Source organism: Ctenocephalides felis, unplaced genomic scaffold (genome assembly GCF_003426905.1).
Source record: "Ctenocephalides felis isolate EL2017-DRISC unplaced genomic scaffold, ASM342690v1 CF-g0.4_SCAFFOLD_01886, whole genome shotgun sequence".
NCBI classification, from domain to species: Eukaryota; Metazoa; Arthropoda; class Insecta; order Siphonaptera; family Pulicidae; genus Ctenocephalides; species Ctenocephalides felis.
In genome coordinates, this window is record NW_020538040.1 from 181,860,568 (window position 1) to 181,872,699 (window position 12,132).

General features: G+C 29.7%; 2 protein-coding genes across 3 annotated transcripts in view; both read right to left on the reverse strand.

Annotated features, from left to right (window-relative positions):
* Positions 1-65: 65 nt before the first annotated feature.
* LOC113378540 (2-oxoisovalerate dehydrogenase subunit alpha, mitochondrial) lies at positions 66-2,734 on the reverse strand. 2 transcript variants are annotated; one of them, XM_026619089.1, is made up of 7 exons: positions 2,560-2,734; positions 1,667-1,941; positions 1,251-1,507; positions 1,028-1,193; positions 726-929; positions 397-663; positions 66-326 (listed from the first exon to the last, which is right to left on the reverse strand). In XM_026619089.1, exons 2-7 carry the CDS (start codon positions 1,912-1,914, stop codon positions 248-250), a joined length of 1,221 nt encoding a protein of 406 aa, XP_026474874.1. In that variant the 5' UTR covers positions 1,915-1,941; positions 2,560-2,734; the 3' UTR covers positions 66-247. The 2 variants fall into 2 exon arrangements, with proteins under 2 accessions (XP_026474874.1, XP_026474873.1); XM_026619088.1 differs by having other exon boundaries at positions 2,465-2,734.
* A 6,726-nt stretch (positions 2,735-9,460) lies between these two features.
* The window catches only part of LOC113376339 (synapsin-like), an 18,647-nt gene continuing 15,975 nt past the window's right edge, over positions 9,461-12,132 (reverse strand). The window contains exons 7-9 of the mRNA XM_026616247.1: positions 12,034-12,104; positions 9,629-9,664; positions 9,461-9,591 (exon numbers count right to left, since the gene is read on the reverse strand). Coding sequence (XP_026472032.1) covers positions 9,461-9,591; positions 9,629-9,664; positions 12,034-12,104 — 238 coding nt within the window. The remainder of the gene's footprint in view (positions 9,592-9,628; positions 9,665-12,033; positions 12,105-12,132) is intronic.

Sequence of the window (12,132 nt, forward strand, 5' to 3'; positions counted from 1 at the left end):
TATATGTTACATATAAAGTCTTTAATTGTAAATAGTATAGTTTATTTATATAAAATTATTGCCTATATGTATGGATATATTGTTGAATATGTTATTTAGTATATTTTCCAATAAACATTTGACGTACTATTAGAAAATATAATTTTGGCTCTTAATCTTCGTTTTGTACATTTACAGTCTTAATGTTCTTGTATGAGCTTTGAGATATATTTACAGAAGTGGAATGTTTTCATAGATAACATCAAATTTATGATGATTTGAAATTATTGAGTGGATAATGTTCCTTATAGGCTTCTACATGTTCTTCCATTTGTTTCATTTGTTTGCTGGAATAGAAAAATTAATGAAATTAATCAAGTTTGAATTAGGAACGTTTCCTATTTTGAATATTCTTACACAATGTGATCCGGCATGTCAAAATAAACATCATGAAATACTTCTTTCCATTCAGGTTTCGGCTTCTTTTCACTTTGTGATATTGTTGTTAAAACCAATTTCTTTGTCTTCTTGGAAAAATCGTCCTCTTTAGTTTGGTCCCACCATCCTTTAGCTAACAAGTAGTTTTTAAGTTTTGTTAATGGATTTTCATCTTCATTCCATGCTTTAACTTCTTCCTCTGATCGATATGCAGAACTATCATCTGATGTTGAGTGGTGACCAACTCTATGTAAAAATTATTTATCCATTATGAAATAATCTTTAATCATTATAAATTCCATAATTACCTGTATGACATAGCTTCTAACAGGAATGGTTTATTGTATTTAAGTACATATTCTCGAGCTGCTTTTGTTGCATTATAAACAGCAAATGTGTCAGTACCATCAACTCTCAGAGTTGATATACCATAACCAGGACCACGAGCAGCAATACCATCTCCCCGGTATTGATCTTTTGTAGGAGTTGAAATAGCATATCCATTATTTCGACTAAAGAGAAATGTTTAACAAAAATCTTAATTGAAACTCTTTAATTTTAATTAAATACAGAGAGAGTGTGTAGTTATTACTGTGTAAGTGTTACAAACCAAAAGAATATAATTGGGCAATCCAATGTAGCTGCAAAATTGAATGCAGCATGTGCGTCACCTTCAGATGCTGCACCTTCTCCAAAATATGTGATAACACAACGGTCGTTATTGGGCTGCATTTTGAAACCATAAGCAGCTCCTACTGCTTGTGGCATTTGAGTACCTATCAAATGAATAATTTTGTGAGCAAGAAATTATGTTCCATAAACGAGTTGTATACCTAAAGGGCTAGAAATAGTAACAAAGTTGAGATTTTTCTCCCCATAATGGACAGGCATTTGACGTCCTTTGCCAGGATCTTCATGATTTCCATAACACTGGTTAATGAATTGTGGTATGGTATAACCTCGCCACACCAGTACACCGGCTTCTCTGTACTGAGCATAGACTAAATCTTTTGGACTGAGACCTGCTGCACTACCTATGTGAGATGCTTCTTCTCCATAATTTGTCATGTAAAAGGAAATACGTCCTTGGCTGGAATACATAACATAGATTTCAGTAATTTCAACTACACAAAACCAAATGTTTACTTTCAAGTCAACAATTAAATTTTTTGCATATTCTTGGTATATAAAAACAGGAATATCATCAACTTATCTGTAACTGTACTTATCTCATTCTCATTTTTCTTACCGTTGAGATTCATATAGAACTTTATCCATAATATTAAGAAGCAACATGTCTTTATACATTTTAACGACAACATCTTCACTTAATAATGGATCTTGAGAGTCGTCTAAAATTTTTCCTGTACGATCCATAACTCGATATACAGGCATTGGAGTCATATTTTCGGGTGTCACAATGTCAATTTTTGTTGTCCAATCAGCCAGGGCTCCTGGAAAAATAGCTTGGGTGGCCGTCGGTAGTTTTTCTTGCATTGCAAGAGTTGATTTTGAGGACACATTCTGGTAGTAAATGAAAATGGTATCAGTAACTATATTTCATACCTTTATATATATATATATATATATATATATATATATATATATATATATATATATATATATATATATATATATATGATGTAATTAGTAGCCAATTACTTAAATTGAAAATTAATTTTCAATTCTTTGTGTTTCGGCACTTGATGAGTGTTATTATTCAGCAAATCTAAATTACAACTTTTTTTTTGATTTGTCAATGAGCACTATTAATAAAATATCATAAAACATTGATCTTAAAATTTATTATATATAGGAAAATTATTTATATAGACGTAAAACCAAAACACAAAATTTGAAACAATATTATTTTTAATAAAGAAAAAATGAACAATAAACACAGAAACATAACTACTATTTAAATTATTAGATTGTAAAGTAGTAAAGTTTTAGTACACATATGAGTACACATTTTCAATATTTATGTTTATTTATCTTCGTTTGAAAAAGTGTTAATTAACCTTCAAGATTGAAAAACAAATCTTACTTTAAGGTGTTGTTTTGGAATAACTCTGTATAACAATCTAAATGAATTTCGAACTAAAGCCATTTCGACACAATTCACTAAAATATTGTCATTACCCACAACACATTAAATACAATGGATACGACGTTAATGTCTCATGAATACTTTTTGAATTTGGTAATAATCTATAGATTGCTGATATTGAAACGACTGAAATGAATCGAATTTCCGAAAGGATCGGATGGCTAGGTCATAAGGTTACAGTCCGACTAGTAAAAACGGCCATTAGTCTTGTTACATGAGACATGAGAATGTCCTACAACGTGACCGCTTGACGTCTAACACAAACTCACAAACACAACATAACACACGGGACAGGGATGACCAACAATACTAAATTTACCTTAAATAACAACTTGCGATGCTTTTCACTTTTCTGTTTATTTCGAATTTTGGTTCATGTGCGAGCCCTTGAGCTGATAAAGCGAATTGGTGAGTCCAAAAACATGATTATATATGTACAAAATTTCAATTTGAGATTGATATAATATATATGATTCAAGTTTAAAGTTACATTTGTACGAATGGTTTATTGGTTTATTCGATATCTATACATTTCCTTACCTTCATTCAGTGGAAAATAACAAATTTTTGTGCTTATGTTTGTCCCTTCATGGCATACGTGGTCTGTTCAAAAAGTACCCGGAATTACTAATAATTAAATTTCGCGGGTCTGGAGTGTCTGATTGTCAATTTTTTTTTTTATTGTGTTGGTATACATGCCCCTAAAGTATGATGAAATTTTCAGCTATATTCACTGTTTACTTTGTCTGTGGTAGTCGCTAAGGTTCGACGTGTTTTTCTGAGCTCGGCGATTTTTACAATGGAAGAATTGAAAAGTCAAAGAATTTGTATTAAATTTTGCGTAAAAAATGAAATAAAGTGTTGCAAAGTGCAAAAATTCACCAGATATGGCTCCGTGTGACTTTTTCCTATTCCCAAAGTTGAAGGAAGAGACCCATGAAAGGACGGCGGTTTTCCTCGATTGAAGAAAATCGCTGAGAGTGCTCAAGGACATATCAAAAAGTGAATATCAAGGGTGCTTCGAAAATTGGAAAAAACGCTGGCATAAGTGTATTATATCTGGGGGGGACTACTTTGAAGGGGACCACATTAATGTAGACGAATAAATAAATATTTTTTTGAAAAAACGAAAATTCCGGGTACTTTTTGAACAGACCACGTATATATATATATATTTATTAAGAAGAATATGGCATTTCTATTTTAGACTCAGAACAGTTAGTACACCATTATGATTGTTATACAAGTTTAATTCTGTTATTCGTTGTTTGTGATGTCAAAATGTATATATTTTACCATTGGGCCGGCCGTGGTCCCGTGGTAAGAACGTGGGCTAGCAAATCCTAGTCCCGGGTTCGAATCCAACCTCGGTCGGTTCGGTATCAAAGCAGCTTGATACCAAATTTTCACTTGAAATCATAGATTTCAAATATGATTTCAAGTGAAAATGGTCTTTCGTGGGCATAGCTGTAGTGGTCACTATTACAACAAAAGTCATCACTATTACAACAATTGTAATAATAAAAATTCAGCACATAGAGATGAGACAACTGTTTGGGTTGCCATCTACAATAAAAACAAACGTAGTTTGTAAGAGATTCATCACAACAGCTCATAGAACCCATAAGTTCTGATCGCTGTTCAAATAAATTAAAAAAAAAAAAATATTTTACCATTGTGCACATGGAGTATAGTGTTGTTATTTTTATATAAGGATCAAACTGTAAGTGTTTTACAATTAGTAATTTCATTTACTTAGTGTTTCATTTACTTACAATTAGCTTTAAATATTATAGTCATATTATTAGAAATTTTTAAACCATTCGTACCATTACAGTAACCATTTGTACAATGGTATTTAATTTTTATTGTGTAACTCCCGATTTTTTTATACGAATTTATACACACACACACACACACGCACACACACATATATATATATATATATATATATATATATATATATATATATATATAAGCGAGAGGTTTTTATTCAGATGGTGAAATAATATGATAAAAATTGTTTCTTGGGCATCCATCCAATAATTAAAAAAACAGTTTTAATGCAAAATGTTTTAATTAAGAGAACATACGTTTCGGGTCCAGATTTGACCCATCTTCAGTGCTACAAATAAATATAACAGGGTTACAAACATTTTGCATTAAAACTCTTTTTAATTATTGGATGGATGCCCAAGAAACAATTTTTATCATATATATATATATATATATATATATATATATATTGATAGTTTTGTCGACGTTGGTACATATTTGAAGTATTTAGCATCTCAATCGTCGAATTAAAAAATAGGGTTAATATAGAAAAATTCTTTATTAAATTTTTTTTTATTAATTTGACGATTGGGCTGCTAAATCAAATATTCACAATTCGCACATTTTAACAAAGGCTTGTCAATTTAAATATTTCAGTTTTTACTATGTTTTAAAAATCTGAGATAAACTAGTAAATTGAGGTCTTTTTTTGTTTTTATATATAGAACAAGTATATAAATCTACTATAATGAGTGTAAATCTTCCTGTATATTTATGCATATTTCTAAAATCATAATATATATAATTGGATTATTTGTTACTTTCAAAAGATTTTTTTCGCTGGTCAAATTTGTAACCGTGTTATATTGTTTTGATTCATATTAATGTTTTAATACATGCATCTAATATCTACGAAGATAATCATCGGATGAATAGATGAATACAGATATAAAATAGCATTGTATAATCAAGTAAATATAATCTTTATCGTATCATAAACTCCTCTTATGCAATGATTGTTTTACCATTAGACGTTACTCGGCCTCACAATCGCAATTTCCAATTTGTCGTACGATAAATAAGTAGCGAGCGGACTAATTTACCAGGGCTGGGTCGAATCAAAACAGACAAAGTACGCGAAAATTATATTAAATTTCGGTTTCAAAAATTGTTTGCGCGGTGACCGACGAAGCCCTTCATTTTCATTCAAATTTAATCAAAAACTTCTGAATCCATTTTAAAAATTCAAAAACGATTCGAACGATATCATTTGGGAATCGTGCTAAATAGTTTAGCCCTACAGCAACTTGGTATACTTATAAATTTCTCCTAAATTAATATATTGAGTTCTTAATCTTAAGTAAATCTATTATTTACACATGTCGAAAAGTTTATGCAAGTTGGCTTAGGGTTAAATGCCATTTACGCCTAGTTTATTTTTATTTCGTATTTCTCCGTTGAAGTAGGTTCCGGAACGTCTATAATAAATCTCACTTTTTAAAACATTTATTATTTAGAATTAAACATATCAGTGCACTTAAATGCGTACTTCAAAAATGGTTTACAATGAAACTGGATAATATTTTTGCATATTTTTATTTCAACGTAATACCTACAATAAAATTCAAATATATGTCGTACTCTACTATTCATTTGCTCACATACATCTTATAATATTATCCGTTTAGTGACCTTTATCGTGACAAGCTTGTAATTATTTATGACTTTGATTTATTCAACTGTTTTTCTCTTTGTTTTAGAGAAGCTATAAATGATTTTAATATTGTATATTGCATAACTGTAATCCTTCGAAATATTGTTACTTTGTTAGCAAAGAATCATTTTGCTGTTCGAATGATTTAATTCTAGGATTTTTATAGCATGTGATCAAGGAATGAATACAAATCTTATACTAAATAGTTATTTGTCATTTTGATAATGTATAATTAGTACTTTTGAGAGTTTTTGTACATGCTCAATTAATGCACGTCATAGGACCTTAGATTTACATTTCAAATATCACTATATACGAGATATACAGTAATATACAGAATATACTCGTAATATACAGAAATTTTAAATATATTCTATGTAACGAAAGTAGGCAGTAAACCGCTTTAATTCTCCTTGAACCTCATTATAAATGATTTTGAAATTAATAATAATAGTTTTTGATCTCGATTTATATTTGGTGTTACAGCTCGTCCGTGGATTAGTGATTAGAGCTATGGAACTTCAATCAGAAGCTTCAGGTTTAATACCTGCCTCGGACAGCCCGATGTCAATGTGTGATGACATATGTTTGCCATTGATAAAAAATCAACATTATTAAAAATATTTGGTGTTTACGTCCGTAAAGAATCTGAACCGCGATTTTTACAAAAAAAATGTAATTTTATGGAATTATGCCATATACAAGAGAATTAGTAAGGTGTTATTCTAAAGCAGCCATTGCCGTGAAATATTAAAAATTAACAATAATAGTTAACGGTATATATAAATACATTTAAAAATGCTAAACCAGATGAAATTTTAGTTTTCAACAGTTTTATTGCACTTATTTTATTGTATATTATTTTAGTATTTATATTGCTTTTGCACACTTAATATTTGAATACGTATTAAAATAAATTTATTAATAGGTTAAAGAGAATTAATGCGATATGTTGTATGAGTTTCGAAGAATATATAACGATTAAAAACTATTTTAACCCTTACATTACGAGAGTGTTTTCCGCAGAAGTGAAACTGGTGTACGAGCCAGCAAGACCTCCAATTATTTGTTACTTAACATATTTTAAGATTTTTCAATCATCATCCATAAAAATGTATTTGACAATTAAAAATTGCACTTGTACAAAACTAAAAACCACAATAATGAAATAGTGTGATGAATATTGAGCAAGGTTCGTTGTCTATAGGCGACACTCGTACACACAAGTTGCCAAGCGGATGTCGTCTATTGGCGACGCTCGTAGCAAAAGGGTTGAAATTCATATATAAATCTACAAATATTTCAAAAACACATCTTAAAAACAATTTTAAATAAACTTTCATAAGAAGCAATGAGTGAGAAGCAATTTTAAATTTAACAATTTCTAATAAATAACATAGTTTATATATTATTTTGACGTATAGTAATTCAATATTTTCATGGTGTTATATATTGATATTTAATAGCTTGTTACATTTATTATTAACTTTTATTTTATGGCCACCGCCATATAATTGTATTCAGTTTTGTTTCGTTTTTCGAATATAGATCTATATTGCCTGGACTTCAATAATGACTTTGGAAAATGTGATTATATTACAATAGGCATATATATATATATATATATATATATATATATATATATATATAATATATATAAAGTATAAAGTATAAGAATACATCACGATTCTGGTTTTATGGGTCATTTCAACGGCTTAAATTAAGTTTCAGTATTTCTTATATCAACCAGGTAGTATTGATCTATATATTCGAATGTTTAAGCGAATTATTATACATGAGTCGTTTTTAAATTCAACAATTTTTATAACATGCGTGGAATAAGATAAACCTACAAATAACAAGATTAAATACTAGTGTGGTTTTAATTATTCAATGGTATTTTCAACTCTTGCAATAGTATTTTTCGATATCCGACTATCATTTGCCAACATTTGTTAAATGATTCAATGTTGCCAGGACCGAATTTCGCAACATTAGAATAGTTAATCAATTTCTATTATTATAAAGAAGTTTTTGATGCAGTTTATTCACAATTATTTCTTCAGTGAAAACGAGTTTGAAGTATGTAATCATTTTGCAAGCACACAAATCTTGAGTAAAATTTTCTATTATATTTTGCGTTTACACATGTCGATTATTCTAATTTGAATTTTTTAGTATTGGTATATATTCATTATTATTATGAAACCAACAGTTTTTATTTCGCGAATTGTCTAAAAGTGAGTTATTCGTATGATACAAAAAAACATAAACGTGAATTTAAACTTCATTTTCAAACTAATTGTGATATTCATATGAATTTACTAATACAATTATGTAATTTTTTTTGTTTATCTAAAATGTTTTAACCATAGTTTCAGATAATATTGGCGAATTTTAACTTGTTTTAAATTTTTCTATACTTTATAGAGTAGGAACCTTATAAAAGATTATTATTTTTGAAAATGCTTAGAGGTTTATACATTGGTTATTCTGCTCTACCCTTAACAGTGCATATTTGATACTAGTTTTAGTTACACGAGTTGCTGCAACAATGAAACAAGATTATTTTAATAACCACATACTCTTTTATATGTATATATATATATATATATATATATGTATAATTGTATATATATTTGTATATATCGACTTAGATACTACTCTAACATTGTTGACAACAATTTGTTGTGTATGCATATACGTATTTGAAAATTCTACATATACAAATTTTATCATAGTAAAGAAGTTAACACATTAAATATTTATAACATTAAGTAAAATATGTTTTTCACACATGTAAAGCCAATGTCAGAAGGTGCATTTCATTTGATCATTGATTGTATTAGAACATAATAAAACAAAAACAATTGAATTGATGATTGCATGTATATTTACAAGAAGTTGTTGTTTGTTTATGGTTTGTCGTTAAACATAAACCAATGTGTAATTTTTACTATCGATAAGGTAACATAAAAACTGAAGATAGAATTATCTATTTATGCGTTATTGTATAATGTGATTAATTTAAGTAAATTTCAGTATTATTAAAATGCATGCAATTGTGCTATTATAAACTACAAATTATATTCAAATGTACAGATTATTTTCAATAAATTGTTTTATTAGAATAAGACTGCGACATCATTCCGTGCACGATTGAATAAAACTATTTCTATAATCACAGTTGTTACATTTTATATACATAATAAACTACGTATTTTAAATTCTCAGTCAAAATGCTATGAACGCATACTTTGCTCCATTCAGAAATTTAAAAACATCCCAAAATAAATAGTTGCGTGCTCATGGTCCTAACATCATGAACCATAAACTAATTTGAAACCACATGAAAACAAATGAAAGTTCTAATACAAACAACGTTTTAAATGCGATTTTATGCGCTATAAATGATCCCCCAGGTCACCGCGTCAGCTTGATGTTTACATGTCGCCGAAAATGCCGGCGAACGTTTTCCGCAAGTTTTTCATTGTGTCCTCTGAATCCTCAGGAGCGGAGGCTTGCTGCGAGGGCTGACGCTGGCCGAGCGACGGGGCGCGCGGGCCGATGCCGATGCCGTGACCGGGGCCGCCCGCGCCCGCTGCCAATCGCACCCGAGGCCGAGCTCACGGTTGACGACTGCGAAGCTGAAACAACGCAATGCACAAGGTCAGTGGAAAATATTAGGAAACGTTACTTCTCAATTCAATTTTATTTTGATATTTGCTAATTTTGGCAATCTTTTGCTCATCGCCAGAAAATTCAATTTGCTAATTGTATGCTTTATCGACGTTAGTCATTCCAAATCGTCGTTCTATAACTTCAAAATTGGATAAAATCCACATATTTGGATAGTTAGTGTGTGAACCACAATTTGACTTTTGGTTGATGTTTTCAAAACCGGCTGCACCGATTTCAAATGTTTAAAAGGACTTCGATGAAACTCGATACCAACGTTGATTAGTTTTGCGAGATGATCGGCCGAGTTGTTTCTTTATGAGTAGTGAATATGTGCAGAATTTTTTGCACATGTTTTTGCCAAAAATGCTGAATGAATTTTGAAAATGCAAACATTTTCGAAAGATACCATTTGGAACCCTTTTGGGATTACGTTTTGGTAATGATCGGCGTTTCTTCGTAATTGATTATTGATTTCTTTGAGGACTTTAATGAAATTTTGTATGATGTTTTAATTCAAGGTTTAAATAAAGGCCTAAAATATTGTAAACCCGCGAAAAGTAGTTTCAATATGAAAACTACCAGTATTATATAGAGAAATATCTTCAAGGAATTCCATTGAATTTTTCCTAGTTTACTACATTAAATTTTTGATAGTTTATTTCAAAGCCTTCGATACAAGCACAATATTGAATTGTTGAAATTCCTGTATCCACAATATAGTGGTCGGTATTTGATTTAAAATGTTTATTATATTTTCAATTTTGTTCATAGGAGTCCGATGATCCAAATTCTAAATCATATATATTCTGATGCTAAAATATAGAGTTAAAAAAGCTTGATTAAAAATTATTTTTACAACATTATAGATCAAAGTTTAATATTCACTATGCCATATCAAAATATCGACGTAGTTCTAATTATATGGAAAATAATTCTCTTATATTGTGCATTTGCGAGATTTTATTGCGAACAGTATATATATATATAAACACACACACACACACACACATATATATATATATATATATATATATATCAGAAGTATTTATTTTTAAAATTCCGCGAATATGTATCATATGGAATTCCGATTACGATTACGTGAAACTTCAATAAATATTTGTGCAAAAACACTTTGAAATAAAATATAAGTGCGTCCTTGATATCATGTTTCGAGTTCACTGGAACGCGTTATTGATATTTATCAATTTCTCTTAATTCAACTTTTGGCATATTGAACTGTGCACAATGGCGAATTGCTGGTATCTCGGCCATAAGATGAGGTACAAAGTTGAAAATTGGTATATTTGTTTTTATCATTTAAACCTATAAAATGGCGTATAAATTATTTAAATACCAGGGTGGGGCCGATTCTGTATGGCAATGCGCCCATACCCAAAGGGTTTAGATTGTCTTGTAAAATTGTACTCATAATTCATCATTCAAGATATAAACAATACTTGTTCATTTATTATTTTCGGACAGTGCGTTTAATGACTAAAGAGACTAACTAAACTTGCATTATTTGATAAAATATAATTTTTTCAATTTTTGTTTTAAAATATTGTTGAATTCGGTATTTGAAATTTTTATAAATTATCTAATTGTAAATTATGAAGTAAAGCGATTATTGTATGATCAGGCGAAATATTATTAATATTTACAACTGCTCATTTAGAAATGTTCTAGATAGTCCGTATACAAATATTTGCTTCTTACTTTATTGCCCATATATTAAGAATATTAAGATTGGATTTTTACCACTCGGTTGACCTCGTATATAATTGTCAAAGAAATAAAGATTTAGAATGAATTTTGTCTCATTAGTCATCAGTAGCTGACATTTTATTTTCAAATTGCAAAAAGCAACATCCAAATTATTGTGTTTTGGTCGTCTCAGCGATGATATATGAATTTTTACTATTAGGCAGTAATTTCGAAAAGGAAAATATTTGCAATAAAACACACAGATTTAATTACTTTAATTACTTCAATTTCTGGTTTCAAGTGTGAGGTAAAAATATTTAATTGATCAAAAAATGCTGTACTGATATTCTATTTATTTTCACAGCAGTCAGAATAGGTTTTGCCGTTTACTCTATAATTTGATTCATATTCGAAGCTTTTTCTTTATCAAAAGAAAGTGTGTATATACTATATTATATAATATATTATCAACTAACGACACATATATAAACATATGTAAGATATCTGGGAAATGAGATACTCTAAATAATTTATTTGTGACAATTTTTTAATATTTCTAATGTTCAAAATATCATTTTTTTATGAACGTATCCCCTTAATATGTTCGTCATACTGTTTCTATTATTATTACCTTGGGAATCTCGCCGTCCTAGTGTCCCCAGCAACGGGTGCGGCGGCGGCGGTTCGCTCGGGGGCTCCGAGCTAATCGACTGGCGGTCCGGGCGATCCG